Source organism: Dicentrarchus labrax, unplaced genomic scaffold, assembly GCF_905237075.1.
Source record: "Dicentrarchus labrax unplaced genomic scaffold, dlabrax2021, whole genome shotgun sequence".
In the NCBI taxonomy this organism is placed as follows: Eukaryota; Metazoa; Chordata; class Actinopteri; family Moronidae; genus Dicentrarchus; species Dicentrarchus labrax.
The window spans coordinates 1,290,020-1,313,144 of record NW_026136720.1 but is presented as its reverse complement, the minus strand read 5'-3'; the positions used below and the strand labels follow the sequence as shown (position 1 = coordinate 1,313,144).

At 45.9% G+C, this 23,125-nt stretch overlaps 1 protein-coding gene and 2 long non-coding RNA genes across 6 annotated transcripts in view; all 3 read left to right on the top strand.

Moving 5' to 3' along the window:
* LOC127352507 (uncharacterized) overlaps positions 1 to 23,125 on the top strand; it is a 100,411-nt gene that overhangs the window by 25,582 nt on the left and 51,704 nt on the right. The gene's annotated exons all lie outside the window — the stretch shown is intronic.
* znf609a (zinc finger protein 609a) overlaps positions 1 to 23,125 on the top strand; it is a 32,640-nt gene that overhangs the window by 6,207 nt on the left and 3,308 nt on the right. For 3 of the 4 annotated variants that reach the window (XM_051380792.1, XM_051380796.1, XM_051380794.1), the window contains exons 2-5: positions 10,102 to 10,926; positions 18,588 to 18,813; positions 19,858 to 19,945; positions 20,630 to 22,793. In XM_051380792.1, coding sequence (XP_051236752.1) covers positions 10,222 to 10,926; positions 18,588 to 18,813; positions 19,858 to 19,945; positions 20,630 to 22,793 — 3,183 coding nt within the window. In that variant the 5' untranslated portion in view covers positions 10,102 to 10,221. Of the gene's footprint in view, positions 1 to 2,148; positions 2,338 to 10,101; positions 10,927 to 18,587; positions 18,814 to 19,857; positions 19,946 to 20,629; positions 22,794 to 23,125 lie in introns of all 4 variants that reach the window. The other variant, XM_051380793.1, reaches the window with a different exon arrangement.
* Positions 11,348 to 13,766, top strand: LOC127352501 (uncharacterized). The gene is made up of 2 exons (XR_007881113.1): positions 11,348 to 12,480; positions 12,550 to 13,766. It is a non-coding gene; the product is annotated as an uncharacterized LOC127352501 (long non-coding RNA).

Genomic DNA, 23,125 nt, shown 5'->3' with positions numbered 1-23,125 from the left:
CCACCAAACGCATTTACAGCGCTGAGAGAACTCAAAAACTAATTTTCCGAGCGCCCAGCGGGGTTAAAAGTTGAACAGATTTCAACTTGAAGCGCTCTGAGCGCTGCGCTAAAAAAAACACGTCTCCGCTGACATCTTTTTACCGCTGAAGGCGCTTAGGGCTCTGAACGCTGAAGCCCATAGGACCCACGTCTCGGCACTGAATCATCTGAAGTACCGGGAGCTTCAGGGACTGGAGGTGTTTGCATTTTCTCTCTACCATCACAACGCGCTGCTAAACTGTTGCAAGGAGGATGCTAGCGAGAGGTCACGTGATCACGTCATGTGGTCACGTAGGCCCACTAGTTGTGTGACTGAATCCTGCCATGCTGTAGAGAGCGCTGCTGTACCGTGTATTAATGGATGTGAGGAGTTTCCGCATGCGTTTCATTGTTTTTGTCGAAGTAATTTAAATACTCGATAATGGAAATTTGCACATCGTCAAAACAACAATGACGATATTATCGCAAACGATATATATCGCCCACCTCTAGTATGAATGAGTTAGTTTCTGTTTGATGGGCTTTACCATCACTGAGTGAATGTGTGTGAAAGAGTGAATGTGGCTGTAGTGTTAAAGTACTTTAAGAAAGGAAACTTTACAAGATCCATTTTCAAGTATTCTGATAGAAACAGTCACACAGAAACATGTGATCACATCAGATCACTTAAACTCTAAATCAGAAAGTGATGTCACTGAGGAGAGAGAGAGAGAGAGAGAGCTGGCTGATCAATAAGGAGGAGAGTCCTCTGTAATGAGACAGAGAGTGAGAGACTGCTGATGTCTCGCTCTCTCTCTCTCTCTCTCTCTCACTCTCTCTCTGCATGACGTAACATATAGCCAAAGCAAGCGTTTGGAATTAAAAATAATAACAATAAAGGAAAACTATATTTACAATAAATGAATTATAATCTATACTGTAACTATGATTGACACAATCACAGTCACAATCAGTCAATCTCAGTCAATAAGTAATTAATTACAATCAATCAGTTTGTGTCAACTAAAAATGTCATTAAAACAATAGTAAAGTAACTACAGTTAAAACAAGTGGTCTGTTGTCAATATAACAGCAATAACTAATTATTAAATAAAATATATAATATATGTAATATTAAAATATATTAAAATTAAAATAAAGTAGATAAAACTGTGTGTGTGTGTGTGTATATATATATATATATATATAAACAACAAAAAAAAACAACTAAAACAATCAATTATTTTATACATTTACAGAGTTTCCACTGGTTGTCCTCAGTTCGTGGCATGAGGAGACATATTTTGCTGCAATAATTTGACTTTTTGGCATTTCTCCCAGTAAATAGGGGAGTTTCTGTGTGTCTGATATTTCGAATTCGGGGTATATTTGGGAAATGTTTCTCTCTGTCTGTCTGTCTCTCCACCTCGTCGTTGTTGTTGTTGTGTTTAACAGGAAACTGGCTGAAATCTGTGAAGTTGCTGCTGAGTAGTAAAATGTTATCACTCTGTTGACACCGTCGACCTGATCGCTGCCTGTCTGTCACACGCTGCCTGTCTGTCTGTATGTGATCGGACTGCAGAGGAAGTCTCGGCCCAGATATCTGCTGGTTACACCTGCAGTCTCAGATGCTGCCGTTGTTTGTTAGTGTGTCAGATCTTTTACTGCTTATTTGCATTATTCAGGGATGTTTATTCAGGGCTTTCTTACATCTGAGAACAAGATTTGTAGTAAAGCTGAAACTATTAGTCAATTAGTCGCCAACCATTTTGATAGTTTTGAGTTATATTTTTTAGGAGAAAATGTCGGAATTCTCTGATTTCAGCCTCTCAGATGTGAATATTTTCTGTTTTCTTTCGTCCTTTGACAGTAAACTGAATGTCTTTGAGGACGTCTGCTTGGGCTTGATTAACATTTTCTTTAACCAATTAATGGACCAAACAACTAATCAATTACTAATAAATAAACTAATAATTATAACTGAAATAACTGACTGTACAGTCCTTCATCATAACTCTGTCACCTTTAACTTTTATCTCTCGCTGCAGTTTCTCTGATATTTCCATTGATGGTGCGCCCCTGAACCTGACGCCCGTTATTTTTAAACCCTGCGGGTGTATTTTCACAGGTCTGCGGGGCGTGACGCTGCTGACACTCAGACAGCCACGATAACATTTAAATGAGGCGTTTTGGACCCTACAGCCGTTAGATCCAGGCCGAGAGGACAAGAGCCGATACGGAGTTAAACGGTGTTTTTTTACCTGTCGGGTCTCCGAGGCGTCGGTTGCTGCTGCGGTTTGAGGAGGTGAATGACGTGGTAAGCATGTGGAACTGCTCCGCCTGAAATTTAAAATCTGGTTTATTTTTAAACCTGAACATCAAGTGTCTCTGCTGTCTGTGTCTAAAGGGAGAAAAATACAAAACTCTCAGTATTCACTGGAAAAACATGAGTTTTGTTAAGATTTAGAGTGATTGTACGTCATTCGGAGCCTCTCGTGTGCTCAGCTTTACAGCTTACGCTCTTATCACATGTTGATCTTCATGTGCTGAAACAGGATGCGGGTGTTTCCACTGACGGCTGTGTGACAAAGCTCGCAGGTGGAGCTTTTCTTTCTTTTCTTGAGAAAAAAAAACCAAAAACCATATCCACAAAATGGAGGACGTCCCCTTTTATGTTGGGAGTGAGATTGATTCGGAGGCTCAGGTGTAAACTTTCACTTCCTCCAGCAGAGACTGGGGACCGACTGCACGCTCTCAGTGAGCGGTTGCATGAACGGGGCTCGCAGGGTGAATCTCCACCTCTGATGTCTGTCAGATAGAAACATCATATACAGAGTTCAACAGCAGGAAACAACACCTTCACACTCTGTTCTTCCTCTGTACTTCTGTGTTTGTAGTTGTACATATAATGAAGTCATTTGGAGGGCGGGGGGGAATCACAGCTAAAACTACCTAACTGTGTGTGTATAGTATATAGGAAATAATCTCTATGATCTATAATACTTTCAGTGAGGTTTATAACGCAGTATTTGGTTGGTATTAGTACTTTAATACCTCACCGTACCTGTGTGTTACCGTCCTTCCCCTTTAAGACAGGTGGGCTTGTGGGTAACCTGAGTGTGTGATAGCTTAGACACTACGATGCTGTTCTCCTGTAGTTTAATGAGGAAATGTTTTACTGTACAGCCAGTAGTTCATTTTGGAAGGGGCATTGCGGCCACGCGGCGGGGCATCCGCAGCAGGGGCTGTTAGGTCAGTTCATCTCTGAGAGGCATCAATCGATCATCTACTCTCATTCCTTTAACCTCCACATCTGTATATCCAGTCCAGATGTTTTCCCGCTGTGCCTGAAATATATTTGTCTGTTCAGACATTTGAAGCGAGTGTTAAATCCTCCTCTTCTTCTCCTCCTCTCAGCCTGTAGATAAAAGCACGCAGACACATTTATTAGTGACTATGAAACCATGAAGGTGGTATTCAGTATTTATAGAGCTGTTTATTATCTCCGTCCTCCTCCTGCACACTCAACCTGAAGTCTCTGGCAGCCACCAGACATTTCAAACAGAATAAAAACTCCGTTTGTCTCACAGCCAGCTCTCATCATCTGAGTGTCAACATCCAACAGGAGGCTCGAGGAGTGAAAGTGGTTAGTGGATTATGGGATTTACAGCCTGCTGGAAACAGAAAGTTAGATTCAGGGTAGACGGTGGTGGTGGGGGGGGGGGCGTAGAAACTGAAACCCAGCCAATATAACCAACTAGCCAGAGACGCTGGATCAGTTATTCGTCACAATGAACATTTATATCACAGAATAAATACACAAACAATGGTGTTAAATGTAAATCTATAATCAATAACTCTCAGTCATCTCGCTGTAGGTGTGTTCAGCTTCTGAATTAAAGTTTCTCTCTTAAACCAAACTACCTAGTTAGCTAATTGTCTTTAACGTTAACTCATCTTTAGATATGGAAATATTCAGGCTCTACGCGCTGCCTCTCTGATTACCAACCTCCCTGCCCGCAGTCAGTCAATCAGTCAATCAATCAATCAATCAATCACCTATTTTTAGCCGCTTTACCCGCATTGCACATGTTAGTGTGAAAGGGAGTTACAGTCTGATTGGAGGAGCTCATAAAGCTCAATGTCACAGTTCAACCATCTGACCTTTGACCTCAGCTGCTCCATGGATATTTTAAATGAAGGCAGCAGGTTTGTGTGTGTGTGTGTGTGTGTGTGTGTGTGTGTGTGTGTGTGTGTGTGTGTGTGTGTGTGTGTGTGTGTGTGTGTGTGTGTGTGTGTGTGTGTGTGTTGGTGGTGGATTTGAAATAGGCTATGAGGTAACATTGTGTCTCAATCCCAGTAAGTATCTGGGATTGATTAACCTTTTTCTTATGTCAACGGCCCGAATGCGACATGTATACATTCCGCCATGTTGGATTTAGCACCCATACCATACATCATTGGAAATCTTAGAATCTCGTCTATTTATTGATCAGAACGCTTTTAGGATACAGTCACAACAACGGGCACAATCGGCGCCTCAAACTAACGAGCGATCATAAAATTGAGCCAACTCACCCAAGAAGCCTCGCTGTAATCCAGGAATCAGTAATAATCCAACAAGAACAGTCCTGTTTCAGTACCAAAGGTCCAATATATCCACTCACTACACGAGCACGTAGATAAATGACCATCAACAGCTGTTTTTTAGAGAGTGTTATCTTTTAACTGAGACCAAAACCATACATATACTGCAAATGGTTGAAGAACAGCTTTTCATTTACTTTGGGTAAATGTTGTTTTTAGGTCATTTTACAGACGGTAAGAGGTTAGCTAACTCTGGTGATAATCTCCCTCTTACTGGAGCAGTGAACAAAGTTTCCATTGCATTAGGACATTATGAGATGGTAATGATTGTTCCAGGTATTAGGAAGGACCTCAGGTGTTACCATGAAAACATGGCTTGTTAGGGTTTGGACCTTGGAGGTGTCCATTATCAGGGATTAAAGGTCATCCCGTGTTGATGTGACCACACTGAAGGATAGTTTACTTCCTGCTGAATAATGAAGATTTGTGCTCGTGTTTGACAGCAGAAACTATAAATTTGCAAACTCGCTCATCCTGCAGAGCGTCTGTAAACAAACGGCGAGTGTTGGTCAGGATTTGAATAAAGCTCCTTTCTGAGAGCAGCTCTGTGACGGCTCGCTGTGGAGGTTTCACTGTAGCTCCAGGTGGTGGTGGAGGTGATGATGATGATGATGTGATGATGATGATAGGAGCTGTACTTTGACTGTTTAATTATCCATTACTTTTAGCAGCAGTTTAAACTGGGTGTTAATTGTGTTGGCAACTTGAGATATGAGCAGCTGTTCTGTTCTTCCTTCTGTTTCTGTACTAAAATTATTTATTTAATCTTTATTTCCCAGTTTTAACACTCGCACATGAGTCCTTAAAGCCTGAACTGAGTTATTGGGATCATTTGATTTCACCCTTTAATCTGTCCGACAACAGCAGTATGAGCCTAAAATAAACATCATGATGGAGATTTGAGTTCAGCTTTTAAAATGCTTGTTTTCTGAATGGAGTTTGGTTGCTAACTCAGTTCGTAGTAAAACTGATAGCTGGAATAAATGTCAGACACATTTTTGCTTTTATTTGCTTCTTTGTATTGACTTTATATAATTGTATCTGCTGTTGGTGGGAAGGCACCGTTAGCATTGTAGCACTGTTAGCATTGTAGCCCCTCTGGTTCCCTCTGCTGAAGTCAATGGGTTTTGGTTGGATGTGTGGAATAAGGTCTGTGGTTGTAGAGGTTTTATTTATGGTCTGGTTTCCAGAAGTTAACCCCTGATGACATCACACAGGTTGTGACCAATGCTAAAGCTAATGCTAACGCTATCGGCACGAGAAGTTCAGGTAACTGCACCAGTTTCCCCCAGAACCAGTTTCACCCAGAACCAGTTTCACCCAGAACCAGTTCACCAGCAGTCCACACAGAGCCCGAGCAGCAGCAGTGGCTCATCTGAAGCTGGCAGCCTCCCAGCCTTGTCTTCCTCCTCCTGCAGCTCGCTGTAAATCAGCAGACGCGCTGACAGCGTGTTAATATGCGGGCGAGGATTCACCCGGCCCAGGACGCGTACTTTATGGCCCGGCAGAGTCAGAAGATGCTTGCTGGCTCGCCTGTGTTGAGTTGTGGAATCGTCCAGGCCAAGTTTCCATCGGGGCAGGCCGGATGATTTGTCCTGCTGTTGGGGCCCAGTGGGGCTCGGTGGGGCCGCAGCGTTCTCCGGCTCATTTCCATATAAAGAGGTTCCTCTCTGGCTGACAGCGGGGCGGGCTGCGGAGGTCCTGCCACGCCGCCGCCTTTAATTAAGTGCGGCATTAGAGGCAGTTGAGCAGATCTGAGAACCGCTCTGCAGTCTGGAAGTCAGCTCGGGGATCAGTCCGAACCCGAGACTCAGAGTGGGACTCGTTCATGTTCACTGCTCCACAGATACAGCGCCGCTCGTATGAGCTTTCACTAATTACATACCTCCATTATGCAGACATCAGGTGTAAAGAAATCTGATCAGAGAATCATTTGTATCAGTCCAGCGACTGACAATGATTTTTGATTAATCGTCAATCTTTCTGTACTTCTAGCGTCTCGAGTGTTTATCGCAGGGAATTACTTGGTTCGGACAAAACCAGACGTTAGAAGATGTCGTCTTTGGGAACTGTGATTGACATGTTTCACTATTCTTTAACATTTTATACAATCAGTTGAGTAATTAATAATTATTTATCCAACCACAGTTTCATAATGAACTGAAAATATTTGTACACCCCCGGATCTGCCCCTGCTGTACGGTGTGGCAGCGCTCTGCAGAGAACCTGAGAGACGTTCTCAGGTGCAGATACGGGGAACGTTTCTCAAGCACCAGGTAAAGGAAGAGTGAGCACACTTAAAACTCTCTCACTCTGTCTTTATGGAAACAAGCTTCAGTTCCACCATCCTCAATAAGTCAGAGTTCCCACACATCCTGGAAAACCTGGAAACTTAGAGTTTGCAGTTATACAAACACCTGGATAACATTTGTTAATGTCTGAAAGGTTAGAAGATGAATTTATTGTAAAATAAAGCTCAGACTTTACAGATCAGGATCCAATGAAAAGATCACTAACAGGGAAATAAGAAGATGTAAATAAAAAGAATAACATTTGTCTCGTAAATCACTTTAAAATTAGGTTTACAGCCTGAATGAGTACAATGCAAACTAATTACTCAATCAGTGTCCATATCAGATATCAGGTTTCATCTCGTGTCCACATCATCGGTCCAGTGGAGATTAAGGTTGTTATCGAAGCAGATAATGGAGACATTTCTATTATTCCCATTATTAAATTATAGCTAACTTTTGAATTATCGTGCCAAACATTCGCTCGGCTTTATGTTCTAGTGAAATCCTCTATTATTGCTCACAACACCTCAGCTGTTCTGACTTGAAATTAACTTATCGCTATCTGCAATGAGAAGCAGGTGATTATTGGTTATTGTATTGAATGAAATCCCTATTGTGTGCGCCCTGCAGTTCACCCGCAGTTAGCTCATACATTGTGTTCATGCCTTTTATTGTCTGTGGTTGTGTCTGTTGGTCAGACTCTCTGGTGACTACCGACGGTCTGAGGACTGAACTCCGTCCTCCGTTCGGTGCCTCTGTTCAGGTTGTTGGCCGTTAATCCTCCCGTGTGTGTTTCAGTGTTTGCTCCGTGTTGTCGTAGCATTTGTATTTGTGTTATTAGCAGCAGGATTAGCGCCGTGCTCCCACCTGTCCGACCATCTGGCTCCTCAGGGCTGAGCAGTTAGAGTCCCTCCGCACGGGGTCAAAGGTCAGGCTGCTAGGTGTGGTCTGAAACGTAGAGTCAGCATAAAATGTAAAGCCTTCCTGAGCACAGAATTACACCAAGTGATTGTTTTTAATATGAAGAAATTAACTTTTCACTTTCTGTCACTTGTTAGCCTGTTGTTGGCCTGTTGTTGGCCTGTTGTTGGCCTGTTGTTGGCCTGTTGTTGGCCTGTTGTTGGCCTGTTGTTGGCCTGTTGTTGGCCTGTTGTTGGCTTGTTGTTGGCCTGTTGTTGGCCTGTTGTTGGCCTGTTGTTGGCCGGTTGTTGGCCGGTTGTTGGCTTGTTGTTGGCTTGTTGTTGGCCTGTTGTTGGCTTGTTGTTGGCTTGTTGTTGGCTTGTTGTTGGCCTGTTGTTGGCCTGTTGTTGGCCTGTTGTTGGCCGGTTGTTGGCCGGTTGTTGGCCGGTTGTTGGCCGGTTGTTGGCCTGTTGTTGGCTTGTTGTTGGCTTGTTGTTGGCTTGTTGTTGGCTTGTTGTTGGCCTGTTGTTGGCCGGTTGTTGGCCTGTTGTTGGCCTGTTGTTGGCCGGTTGTTGGCCGGTTGTTGGCCGGTTGTTGGCCGGTTGTTAGCTTGTTGTTAGCTGGTTTTAAGTCGTAATAAATGTTAAAATGAACTTCTGACTGGCTGTTGCAGTCTGAAGCTCCTCTCTGTGTTTCGGTGTGAATGCCTTTCCTCTTACCTTATTATGAAGCTATAATTCACTAACATTGCTTCACATCATCAGATTCACAGAAATGGATTTCTTGCTCTTGTAAAACCTCCCAGCAGGACTCAGAATCACATCTTTGTCTCCGTTTGGGCTGAAAAAAAAGAAAACGAGAACTAAATTTCTACGACATTGGAAATCCCATTCGGGCCGTAATCTAATCAGCTGTTCTTTGGATCAAAGCCTCGCTGTCAAGAGAATTTCATGGCGATCTGCTAATATGTTTACAAATGATCACGCTGACAGACAAACCGGCTCTGGTGGTGGGTGGAAGCGAGACTAGTTTGTGTGCGTCAGGGTTGCAGAAACAGACGAGCCGGGGGGGAATGAGAGCTGTAACCGGACCAGAACCCTTCAGCACCGAGGCCGGTTGAAAGGGTTCAGTCGAGGTTGGATGAGCTCCAGTAGGAGTTCATTGCTACAATAACAGTTTATCTGCAGCTCTTATTAATCAGTTATTAGTGTGTGTGTACATTTAAAGGTCCAGTGTGAAACATTGAGGAGGATCTATTGTCAGAACTGTAATATAATAATCATAAGTTTGTTTAATTAGTGTTATAGTTATAGTCTTATTACGGCTATCGCAACAGCCCAATGTACAGCAAAGAATCTGTGTAGATCTCAAACTCTCATTAGCTCTGTCTCGCTTTTATTTTTATTCTTTGTCAATCTTCAGCCGATCTAATTAAAGCAAAAAGTCCCAAAAATATTCAATAAAAACCTAAAAACTTTATCTGGTGACACCTTTTTGCCTCCTCTGGTGTCAGATTGTCGGTTTCCTTCCTGCTGTTAATCAGGACGTCAATTAGTGTCTGTTGGGTCAGTGGGGCTGTTAGCTTTACAACCCAACCCCCTCCCATCAGCCCCCAGTGCTCCGCCAACAGCTCCGTATTGTCGGAGGAGGTCAGGGGTCACGGCGCTCCTTTCATATGATAAGTGGCCTAAAGGAGGCTTTAAGGAGTGCTGCGTCTGCTCTTCCTCGCCACCCGCTGCAGAGCGCTCAATACGGCCTCCTCCGCCCACTTTACCTTTAACACACATAAGGGAGTCACAGAGCTGCTGTCTGATCAGAGACAGCCTCCAAACAGCCACTTATTGATTATTAAACATCATTAATAACCCTGTGAAACACTTATTTATATAACAATTCTGTTTGGGTCAGTCTTTGTTTTATTTTTATCAGCTGAGGCTACAAATGTGAACATTTTTGCACATTGTTGTAGAAAATAATAATAATATAATGAATAACAAATTCTGTTTTTATAATTTTTTTCATGTGACTTTTTACTTTTACTTTTTCTTATAACTATTTTTTAGAATCATGTGACGTCTGTGCAGCAGACGTATTCAGAGAGCCCGGGTTGTGCTCAAACAGCTGATATCAGTTACCTGTGTCTGTGTGTGTCTGTGTCTGTGTGTGTCTGTGTCTGTGTCTGTGTGTGTCTGTGTCTGTGTGTGTGTCCATTATCTAACCTGCTGTCTGTCTGTGTGCAGGAGGAGATGTGGGGAGCAGGGAGGAGGCGCAGGGTCCAGCCCTGAGGAGGCGTCCTGCGGCTGGGAGGAGCGCGGCCCTCCTGTGGCCCTCCTGCGGCGCTCCGGGACGCTCCTACTAAGATGTCCCTCAGCAGCGGTCCTGCAGGCGGGAAAGGTGTGGACTCCAACGCGGTGGACACGTATGACAGCGGCGATGAGTGGGATATCGGTGTTGGCAATCTGATCATTGACCTGGACGCCGACCTGGAGAAGGACAAACTAGAGATGTCGAGCAGCAAGGAGGGAGGGGGCATGGCCGCCCCCCCCAGCGCTGTGGCTGCTTTACCTGACAATATCAAGTTCGTCAGTCCTGTAGCTGCCGCGCAGGGCAAAGAGAGCAAATCCAAATCCAAACGTAGTAAAAACTCTAAGGAGAGCGCGAAGGCCCCGGTCTCTGACGGCGCCAAGAAGGAGGTTCAGGGTCGGGCCCCTGGGGACCCTCCGCCCCAGAACCCCAACTCTACCCCTGGTAAGGGAACTGACAAGTCCAGTAAACCCTCCCGCACCCTCCCTGCTGTGAAAAAGGACAAAGACGGGGTGTCTGGGAAAAGTAAGAAGGAGAAAATGGAGGTCACGGGAGCGGTTAACTCTGAGAAAGAGTCCCCCATCCTGCCACTGGGGGCCCCTCGCAGCGGCCCCTTCGAGGGCCAGCAGAACCCTGAGCTAGCCGCCGCCGAGCAGCTCGGGAATATGGCGCTGGACCCAGCGGGGATCGGCCAGCCAGTCGCCATGACAACAGAGCAAGAGGAAGTGGACAACGGTGAATGCCGAAACCTAAAGAAAGTGGTGAGTTTTATCTGATTTTAACGGTTTTAATGGTCGGTGGAGGTTTTACACTCTACCCCCCCTTGTTGGTTTGTGGAGCATAAAAAGAGAGATATGGATGTCTAGAGACAGTTCTGGTTATATAAAGGTCTCATTTAAATTGAGTTACTGGATTTTGAATCATCAGGCTGGAGATGATCTCACCAGATCCAACTGATGAGTCCTCTGCAGTCAGTCTGTGGATTCATTAAGTATTAATAAGTTACACCATCAGTGTGTTATTGCACTTCGATAAAGTCTGAGCACTAAAGACAAAGGCAGATTGAAGCAATTCGATGGAAACGGAAGCAGCAGAGTAACTTTTAGGCTACATCCACACTAAGTCTGTTAGTCTATTTGGTACAGACCCACAAAAATTCAGATTTTAATGGATTTTTGATGCAAAAATGATAATTCCCAAACTAATTGTGAATCATATCTCTAAAAATAACAGTCACGCTGTCTGTTATTGCAGATCTGTGAGTTTCCAGATGGAAGCACAGGTTCAGATTCTTTCTTCCTTCAGCTGCTCGGCTCGTATCTCCTCCGCAGCCGCAGCTTCCCTCATCTTCTTACCAAATTTAGCTTAGTGTCGAGGTTTCCAGCACTGCCAAACAGTCCTGCTGGCCTGCAGCGATCAGCCTGCTCAGAGCTGTCTGTTATCCAGCGCCGCCGTCGGCTGCTGCCAAGTTCCAGCACTTGTGCTCAGTTTGCTCCGTCCAGCTGGCCGACCACCTCCGGCCGTCACACAGACTTTACAGTGTGAGCAGACACTGACCCAGCTGGCTGCGGGGGTCACAGTTTCCTCACCTCTGACCCTAAAACCTTCAAAACTGTCGTATCTTGTTATAATAAATCTGTTTGGGCTGGATTAAAAATCCTGTGATATTAACACATTGCAGGATTTAATTTCTAAGCGATCATTTGTGGAAAAAGAAGTTATTTAGTGGTTTCCTATATTTCCCAGCATGCCGTATGGTAACCCTGTGTTGAGGAGTTTCATGCTTTAAGCTGCTGGTTAGTTGCACAACTTAGAAACACAACAATAAGATGTAAAAAAAAAATATGTGAAAAGTAGCTTGTATGTAGAGTTTGTAGTCCTAATCAGGGTTAACACCGGGGTCAGAGGTCAGGTTAACCTCAATCTGGTGGTGTTTTTTTTTTTTTTTTAATGTATGAAATAAAGATGAGATTCTGGTGGAGAACCCGACTGGCTCAGCACCAGCAGACTGCACAGGACTGCTCTACAAATATGTTTTTGTGTGGTTGCTAAAAATACTGTCGCTATTTACAAAGTAATCTAATCTAACCCAGTTTCTGTTTTTAGATAATGCTTCTGTTGTTGATCTTTCCAGCTCATCCTTGAAACTTTTTGTCTGACCTGCTCTTCAGTTCAGCTCCTGTTGAGTCAGCTTCTCCACCTTCAACAGGCTGCTGATTTAAGGTGGAACAGGCTGTTGATTTAAGGTGAAACAGGCTGTTGATTTAAGTTGAAACAGGCTGCAGATTTAAGGTGAAACAGGCTGCAGATTTAAGGTGAAACAGCCTGCAGATTTAAGCTGAAACAGGCTGCAGATTTAAGGTGAAACAGCCTGCAGATTTAAGGTGAAACAGGCTGCAGATTTAAGGTGAAACAGGCTGCAGATTTAAGGTGAAACAGGCTGCAGATTTAAGGTGAAACAGGCTGCAGATTTAAGGTGAAACAGGCTGCAGATTTAAGGTGAAACAGGCTGCAGATTTAAGGTGAAACAGGCTGCAGATTTAAGGTGAAACAGGCTGCAGATTTAAGGTGAAACAGGCTGCAGATTTAAGGTGAAACAGGCTGCTGATTTAAGGTATAATCTAAAGAGGAGATGGCGGTTGATTCATGGTGAAACAGGTTGTTATTTTCAGGTTATATAGGACATAAATGTATCCGGTTGATCAGTTATGGTTATGCTCTGTGAAACATTACTGAGACAGTTTTAAAGCATCTTAATTTGACTCAGCCAAGCTGCTGTCAGCTGTTTGAATGTCACAATAGAAACGTCTCAGAGTTCAGTGTTACTGCTCGACGTTTCCAAGAGACTCTTTCTGTTGGAACCACTGCAGCCAAATCAGGAGACACTGCGAGTCTGTTTCTCCACCACAGACGGGAACAGATGACACCACGCGGACTAAAACTCAGACTAAACACAAAGTGAAGACTGGAAAAGGAGTGAAGTATTGTCTCACTATTGGACAGTTTACAGAGAAGACAGACAGGAAGATTACAGAGAGAGACAGATGGAGGGGTGGTTCTTCCTGTGAACAGCTAAATTTGGGACACAGACGTCACATCTGGATGTTTCCAGCTGCTCAGTAGAAAGTTAAAATCTTTATTTATCTAAAACAGTTCAAGTTGCTCAGAATCAGTCAGAAAATAAAAACAAATATTTGAGCTGTAGTACCGAGTTTTACCACCAGGTGTCGTACGCTCCCGTTGGAACATAACAAGAGTGGCAGCGTTCCTGCAAATGTTTCACAATAAAAGCCTTATTAAGAAATAAATCGTTTTGTCTGAAAATGCCAGAGGACTTTTAATTTGAAACGGATACAGGAAGTGCAGTGAAGTTGCACGTGCTCAGTAGCGATTGGACACTCGCAAATGGTGTTAGAGGATGTGGATGAAACAGGGTCGTATTTAAAAGGAACATCAAGTTAACTGTAGCCGTAGTGCCGCAACAAGAGCCGGCAGCATCTCGCTGTCATGACAAGGTTTTTCTTTTTGACAAATAAATACAATTTTGGAAATTACGAGAATAAAGTCGTAATATTACGAGAATAAAGTACAAAAGAAGCAATTTCTTCCAAGTGCCTGTGGTTCTTCCTTCAAAATAGACTCAGTCGTTTGCACAATCGTTTCAAAATCCTGATACTGATAATAATTTGATGCTGATGAGCCAAAAGATTAAGTATTTCCTTATTTGTGAAACCGATACCAAAGTATAACCTAACACTCAAACTTTAGACTTCTGGCAGGTACGCATATTTCTGACCCACCCAGGTTTGTACTGTCAGTGTAACACAGGAACGTAACCGGGAAGAAGGGAGCGAATCAGAACGAAGCTTCACACTTCTGCTACGTTACTGTTAGCTGGCTAGCTAGCTCGCTAACACGGCAAACAGATGTGATTCGAGTGACACGGCGGAAGTGTACAGACTAGTTTTCCAGTCATGGAAACACCTGGAAAGTGATTAAAATGACCAGATATGCTGGAAATAATCTGTCGTCCTGGAAATTCAACCTGATTTGGACATTTTGCTGAGAGCTGCTTCGTGTCTCTCCTTTAGCTCGATCCCGACCCGACCCGTCGCTCTGCTGTTCATCAGCTCTAAAGCTTCCACATCGGATCAACTTGTTCCCCTGACGTTTGATTTAGTTCAGCCTTGTTGTTTTTACAGCTCAGTATATATTTTTGTAACGCTGACAATATCCTGAATTATGTCTTTCCACGGCAACCGTCTAAAACCGGCCAGATACAGTAAACTGCAGTCTGAAGGTATGAAGAAGTGTCTCCAGCTCAGACTGACCCTCCACCTGCACATAAAACCTACAGCTCTGCTCTCTGGGGCTCTCCTGGTGCTTTCTGGGAAACGGCGGTAGAGGAAGGCGAGATGGGGGAAAGTGCATTCACTGAAAAAGTAAATTAAAGCATCTCGAGAAGCTAACGGGCCCCCTGACACCTCGGCTCTGCAGCCCGGCGTTCCTGGAAATGCGTCGCTCTCGGAGTCCTGGGCCCCCGTGCAAAAAGAGAGAGAGAGAAATCAGCCTGTTCTCTCTCTAGGTCTCTCGCCCACCCTCCAACCCAGATGTTATTTCGGTGCGTCGGCGTCCCGTAGAGAAATAACGGCTAACCTGTTGTTCATTTCTAACATTCCTGTGAGTTGGTGTGAGGAGGAGGAGGAGGAGGAGGAGGAGGTTTCAAGGGTCTTTGGGGGGATTGTGGAGGAAGGTCCTTGAGGAAGTTCCCTGGCTGTTTGAGGGGGTGTTTTAGGGAGGGGTCCTTGAGGGATTTTTGGGGCATGTTGAGGGGCTTCCAGGTTCCTTATCATCCCGTCTTCCCTCTGAAGGCCATGTTGAGGAGGCCTTCCCTGCCACGTGTGGTCTATTTATCTCCAAGGTCTCTCTCCTTCCCACTTTAAATGCCCACAGACAATGTTCTGACTCTGAATAACCAGATCAAAGTTAGCTGACTCTGTCGAACTCGGTGCTCCTGCAACCCCGGGCCCTGAGTCAGCTAACGTTAGCTACAAGAGCTAACCAGCTGACAGCGTCTAACATTACCATTAGCCACAGTTAGCATCTTTTAGCAATGAATCACTGATAGTTTCTGTACGAGCTGATTGGGTGTTTCTCTCCGCGGGCAGTTAACGTACTGAATGAAAGGGACTGTTATCTCCTCTGTCTGGCAGCCTCGTACAACCTCACCCTCTCCACCGCTCTATTAAGTGACGCATTAAACAGACACACACACAGTCTCTGAAGTGCTGATCAGGATCACTAATCTCTCTCTCCCAGCGAGTGAGTGACCTTGAAAGGAATGTGGCTTGTTGTTGTAATGAATACCTCTCCGACTGAATGGAGAGGAGGAGGAGGAGGAGGAGCGGGGGCCGGTGTTTCCCAGCCCAGGAGGCTTCGTATCGGAGGTTAAACCTCTGCAGCCAATAGCGGAGGTGGAAAACAGACCCCGCCCCTCTGCGAGGGAGAGTCTGTTGGTGGGGTTTCTGCTCTAAAGGGGGTTTCCCAGCAATCCAGGCGGCCATGTTTGTTTTATTTCTTAAAGAGGAGGAGAAGGATAGGAGCGCTGGAGGGCTGGTTTCTCTTGTTACCACGGCAACACCCTCTTAACCAGTCTGTTAAACCAGTAACACGCCCAGCAGGGACGAAGACGCTATAAAAACAAGGTAAAAAGACAATTTCACCTGAAGAGGAAATACTCTCGTCATTTATTAATTTCACTGACAGCAATTTGATTTATCAAGTAATCACACTACTTCCTCTTTTTAATCTAGAGCCTTGAAGTCATTAATAACAAGCACATCATGTTTAATGAGGGAAGTGGTTTAAAAACACAAAGGGCAACTACTTCTACTGCAGTTTGAATCCAACTAAAAGCTCCCTGCACCAAACTCCCTTTAAGAAATATCACATTTTAACAATTCCTAACGTGTTCGTAACAACACGTAACTCTAGAAACACGAGCTAAAGGCCGTCATATGTCCACAGTCTGACTGTCAATACAGGATCAATATCATCCATAAAGATACAGTGTATACTGATCAATATCATCCATAAAGATACAGTGTATACTGATCAATATTATCCATAAAGATACAGTGTATACTGATCAATATCATCCATAAAGATACAGATAGGGATGCACCGATCCACATTTTTTCACTTCCGATCCGATCCAGATAACTGAATTTGGATATCGGCCGATACTATTCCGATACCAGAGCTGTGTTTTCTTTAATATTGTTATTATCATTATTGTTGATTTTATATGAGATAATATGAATAAACTCCTCAACAGGCAGTATGATCTGTACCTATGTATGCATGTATGTCCCAAAAGGCAACTTGAGGTAAGCATAAGGTCAGAAAACGAAGTCAGAAAAACAGGAAATCCTGTTAACAGGAAAAATCCCATTCTGAAAACAAATATGCTACTGTAAGGGTTTCAAATTTATTGTCATGTCAATATTTATTAAATTCCCAAAATGTCAAATATTTGAGTCTTGAAATATAAGAAAAGTGTGTAACCATCTTACACACACACACACACACACCCCTTTAGCTTTCCCGTTGTCTGCCTGGAGTTTACCTTGTTTTTGGAATGACTCCAGAAGTGATTCCTGACAGCTCGCCTAAAAAATCCTCGTGCTGTTTCGTGTGGTGCTTTTTTTTTAAATGTTTGATTGCGTTCGTAGTGTTGTACGACGAGAGGGAGCTTCCGCGTCTCTGAATTACGGCTTTGCAAACATTGCATTTTGCTGTCTTGCTCTGTTTCCAGTGTAAAGTATTTCCACACAGCGGACATGTTGGCTAGCCACAATGCTGCTCAATGCTATCCTGCTAGCTGGCTGCAAACTGTGGAATGGATTTCCTGAGCGGAGGATTGTCTCATAACTCTGTGTGTCATTGAGCCGCGCCTCCGTTCAGGAAATCCATTCCACAGTTTGCAGCCAGCTAGCAGCAGACAACGTTAAAGCGCAGACATGGCTCATGGATATCGGAAAGCTGTGCAGGTTGGATCGGGAAATTCCGATACGTGAATTACGCTGGTATCGGTCCCGATACCGATACTGGATCAGATCAGCCCCATCCCTAGATACAGTGTATACTGATCAATAATCCATAAAGATACAGTGTATACTGATCAATAATCCATAAAGATACAGTGTATACTGATCAATAATCCATAAAGATACAGTGTATACTGATCAATATCATCCATAAAGATACAGTGTATACTGATCAATAATCCATAAAGATACAGTGTATACTGATCAATATCATCCATAAAGATACAGTGTATACTGATCAATATCATCCATACAGATACAGTGTATACTGATCAATATCATCCATCAAGATACAGTGTATACTGATCAATAATCCATAAAGATACAGTGTATACTGATCAATAATCCATAAAGATACAGTGTATACTGATCAATATCACTGAATGCTGATTGGCTGATTGATCCGCAGTTTAGCTCTAGTGTTGTTTGACAACAGGACTTTTTCACAGCAGCCATTTGGCCTGAAGTAGTAGGGTAAACACAGGAGTTATCAGTGATGGTAATTAAAGCCTTTCCAGTGAGCTGAATGTTTATCCTACTACTTCATATCAAAATGGCTGCTGTGAAAAGGGTATTTTGTCTTATTATTTCAGATGACAGCTGTTTCTGTCCTGATTGGGCTAAACAGGTTCTGATTGGTGCTCGAGGTCTGATTCAGTCCGGAGTCTGCACGCGGTATTTTATTTTGAAAACTGACAGGATGTCTGCTGACTTCCTCCCGGGATCGTTTCACGGCCTCCACACAGTTTGTTCCCGTTCAGATGTTCAGATGTTCACCGCGATGAGTTCGACCGATTTTAAAGAAATTGTCGAGTGACTGAATTTATCCTGTAAGTGTCCTCAGTGAGTCCGTGCTGACCTTTGACCTCTGGTGGGAGGGGTCAGAGGAAGAGGAGGTGGGATGAAGGGCGACAGGTCTGTCCAGCTGCTCTCTGATCTCTTCCTGGTTTCAGAGCGTTTCTATGGTGACAGCTGAAACCTTCCCAGTGCTCCCAGTCCTGCCCCCACACCAGCTGCTTCCCACCTGATGATAACAGGCTGCTCCTCCTCCTCCTCCTCCTCCTCCTCCTCCTCCTCCTCTTTGTCCTCTTCCTCTGTTGCTAAGTGGGTTTTCTGATGTTTGTTCTTCATCTTAAGTTGTCCTACATTTCCCAGAATGCTCTTCACCCCATTAATAAACGCAGTGGCTCTACATCGAGCTATCAGATTGTTGCTGTTCTGTTAGAGAGAGCTCGTTATTGGTTATTGATTGCTGATTAATTGATGAAGAGATGTAATCTGTCTCATCATGTCTCTCCTCTGTCCTCCTCCAGATGGAGTCTCCGGTCTCCACCCCGGCTCCTCCTCCCCTCCACCTCCTCGCTCCCGTCGCCAGCAGCGACATCTCGTCTCCCTGTGAGCAGATTATGGTCCGCACGCGCTCGGTGGCGGTGAACACGGCGGACGCCGCGCTAGCAACTGAGCCGGAGTGCCTGGGACCCTGTGAGCCGGGAACCAGCGTCAACCTGGAGGGCATCGTGTGGCAGGAGACGGAGGACGGTGAGTGGCAGTGAAAACGGGGTCGTTTCCATCTTTAACTTTAGTTTTTATTATTGTGAACAGAACTGGAAACAGGAGTGTGTCCACTTTTATAAAACGTTACAATGATCAGACGACCGGTGAACGCACCACAAAGGTCCATATGGATGAGACTCATAGACGTAGTGGGAGAAAAGTCTGTATTTTACGTCCTTTAACGTCCACAGGAGAGGTTGTGATTAAAATAAACCGCTCTATAGGCACAAAGACCACATGCCTAAAACAGCCTAATGCTCATTAATCATGTTATATACAGGTTGTAGTGCCTGGTGTTACCACTGACCTCTGCACACAGACAGCAGAGAGTGTGTGTGTGTGTGCAGGTGGATACTGACTAATATCTGATATCAGGAATATGTTTTATTTTACTGATGTTTGGTCTGCAGCGAGTCTATAGAGCGACTACTGTTGCTGCTCTAGAAACAACATTTAGTCGTATTTAAAGTATAAATAAATTGTTAATAGATTTTTAATGATTAATAGTTTTTTTTAATCAAATATCATCACAATGAATGTAGGACTTGTGTCACTGAGGGGTTGAACCGAACTTTAGAGACCTGATGCTGCAGCTCCAGTCTCACAATGTGAGTTCAAACTGGAAGAAAAACCCAGAATCCAGCGCAGCGCCTCACGTCTGATGTTGTGGCAGATCCTGGCTGCCTGCCTCACTCTGCCCCTGTAGCACCTACATACCCCCACACACACACACTCTGGGGAACCTGTTCACACATCGGCTGCACACTGAGCCGTTCCTGCTGTCCGGACGCTTTGATCTGCAGCCGTTAGTTCTGCTGAAACACACTTTCTGCCATCAGTGGCTCAGTTAGTGAATCACTGATGTGACTCGACCTCAGAAACCTGCCGGGTGCAACATCTGCTCCCCACGTCTCCTCTGAGCACGTCTGTTTCCTGCTGCAGGCACACACTCTGTGGGTTTCACTGCTTTCACATACTAATTGAGTGAGTTCAGTAACTGTCTGTCTGTCTGTGTGTGTGTGTCTGTAGGCATGCTGGTTGTTAACGTCACCTGGAGGAACAAGACCTACGTCGGGACCCTGCTGGACTGCACAAGACATGACTGGGCCCCTCCAAGGTACACAGACAGGTCGATGAGTAAGAGGAGTTTTAGTGATGTTTAGATACAGTGACTCAAATACCTGAAAATAAAGATACTTCATCATTGATACCAAATGTACTAAAGGTAGGAACCTGGGTGGGAATGTTGAAAGGATGAGATGTATTGAGTAAAGACGAAAAACAGTTCTCTTCAAACGTGTTCATAAAAAAAACTTTATAAACAGAGCTTTCATACAACATAAAGTCGATCAATCATTTTGCATAAGAATTCAAAATAAAAAAGAATTGGGGATAGTTAACAACAACTGGTATGAATTAGAGTTCTGGGAAACTGTAAATACACAGAGACGTTAACAAACACTTTCACTCTCTTCTTATTTTATTGGCTAATAGGTAAGAAGTTACAGTTTCTGTAGAATACATTTTATTAATGGGCTAATTAATGTAACAGTTGGAGAACTGATGCTGTGTGTAGTGAGAACAACGCGACCGATAAATAAACGCTGACCACTCATCACGAACCTGCATCTCAAACAATGAGGCTTAAAACTGGAGTTAAATGTGTGAACACGAAACCTGAAAGTTATCTGACCGTTTGTGTCCTGTATCGATAAGAAAACTGATTTGTTAGGAAGAGAGGAAACCCTGAGTTGGACGATGTCTCTGATGTCTGCTGCTCACTGACTCTGTGTCTCTTCAGGTTCTGTGAGTCTCCCACCAGCGACGTGGAGATGCGGAGCGGTCGCGGTCGGGGGAAGAGGATGCGTCCCAGCAGCAACACGCCGCTGAACGACAACAGCAACTCCTCTGACAACAAAGGCAGCGGCAGCAGCAAGACGCGCGGTGCCGCCGCTAACAGCAAAGGGCGACGAGGCAGCCAGACGGCCGGCGGCGCCGAGGACGTCAAGGCCAGCCCGTCCTCGGCCAAGAGGAAGACCAAACCCGCCTCCGATATGGAGCCCACCTCCAGCTCGGAGGACACCAAGGCTTCAAAGCGAATGAGAACGAACTCCACCGGTGCTGCGCTCCCCCTCCCCCTCCCTGGAGGCAAATCTGACCCGCTGCCCCCCCCACAGCTGGACCGGACCTGCCCCTCCCCCGTGCTCATCGACTGCCCTCATCCCAACTGCAACAAGAAGTACAAGCACATCAACGGGCTGAAGTACCACCAGGCTCGAGCCCACAACGACCACGACATCCGGTTGGATCAGGATGGTGACAGTGAATATGGAGACGACCCCGCCCTCCACCCTGACCCCGCCTCCTGCAATGGCGCCGGCGTCTCCCCCGCCCGCTCCACTACGCCAAAAGGACGAGGCTTTGATGCCCCGTCCCCCTCGCCGGGGAAGCTGACATCAAAGGGGAAGAAGAAGGCGGGTGAGGCTGAGCCCGAGGTGACGGACGGCGGCGAGGAAGCGGCGTGTTTGACGGACGAGGCCAGCAACGACGGGATGGACGATAGAAAGGCCAAGAAGATGGCCGCCGGTGGAAAGCCAGATAAACTGACCCAGAAAGGTTTGAAGCCGGCCCGACCTGCGCCCCCCAACGCCCCCAACGCCCCCTCACCCTACGCCCTGCAGGCGTCCTCCCCGGCTCTGGGCTCAGTGGTACAGTCCATCCCCAAGAGCCCCCAGCTGAAGAGCATCCAACCAAAACCTCCTCCGCTGGCGGACCCCGCCTCCAGCCCCACCCTCGGCAAGGACAAGAAGAAGAAGGACAAGAAGAAGAGGGAAGGAGGGAAGGAGGGGGACAGTCCGAAGGCGATGGGTAAGGGAGGGAGGCCGGAGGAGGGGAAGAGTCCGTACTCGGAGTCTGACGCGATGCTCAATGGCTCCTCAGAAGCTCACCAGAGCCGGCTGGCGAGCATCAAGGCCGAGGCCGACAAGGTGTACAGCTTCTCGGACAACGCGCCCAGCCCGTCCATCGGCGTGGCGAGCAGGATGGAGGCCGGCCTCGGGCCCCCCCTCCACCTCAACCAAAACGGAGCTGACAATGCGTCCGTCAAAACCAGCAGCCCCGCCTACTCGGATATCTCTGACGCTGGGGAGGACGGCGAGGGGAAGGCGGAGGGGGTGAAGGTCAAAACTGAGCCTGATCAGGGACCTCGGGAAGGAGCCAAGAAGGCCCTGTTCCCTCCTCAGGCTCCCAGTAAGGACTCGTACTATCCCAACTATGATTCCTACTACTCTCCCAGCTACCCTAACCCCAGCCCGGGAGCAGCCCCCACGGCGCCGCCTCACGTGGAGGGAGCACAGGTGAAGGTGAAGAAGGAGGAGGAGCAGCCGGAGGTCGGGGAGGAGATCAAACTGAAGGTGGAGCCTCAGGAGGAGAGGAAGGTGGATCCCGGCCCTCAGCAGCCGTCGGTCATCCAGCAGCGCTCCAACATGTACACCCAGCCCCTGTACTACAACCAGTACCAGTACGTCCCCCCCTACACCTACTCCCCCGACCAGGCCTACCACGCCCACCTGCTGGCCTCTAACCCCGCCTACCGCCAGCAGTACGAGGAGCGGCAGCGGCAGGTCGACAAGAAGGCCGAGGGCAAAGAGCGGGAGGCCTGCGGGAAAGAGGAGTGGAAGCAGAAAGCCTCGGTGCCCCCCACCCTGTCCAGGGCCCCCAGCCTCACTGACCTCGGTGCTAAAGGAGGCCTGAACCCGACAAAGCCCAAAGAACCGCCGCCAGCCTCGGAACAGGCCAAGTCAGTCATCATGGCGAAGGGAGAGGACCCCAAGGCTCCCATCGCCCAGCCGGAGGGTCTGAAGATGAAGCTGAGCGAAGCAGGGCATCATGGGAAAGAGGAGGCCAAGCCGGGGGTGGAGTCGGGCAGGCCGGCAGGTGTAGAGCCCGCCATGTGGTACAGACAGGTAACTGCATGTCATTCTACAGAGAACGGCGTCCAGCTGCGTCTTCCATTAAAATGTTTAGAGTTTGTCCTTTTTTACTGGCTTTATTGTGAACTGTTTATAGAATACGTTATATGTTAATATAATTTATTATCTGGAAGAAATGAGAGAGATGATTTCAGGATGCATCATATTTCTGAATTTCTCCTCAAAAAGGTCCAGAGGGAAGAAATTGAGACCCAAAAACCTGAATCTGAGACACCTGGTAGACAATCAGGGTTATTAATGATTCAGAGTGTTAACCCGGATCTTCCTCCGATCTTTAACTGAAGACTGATTTCTGTTTTCTAGAG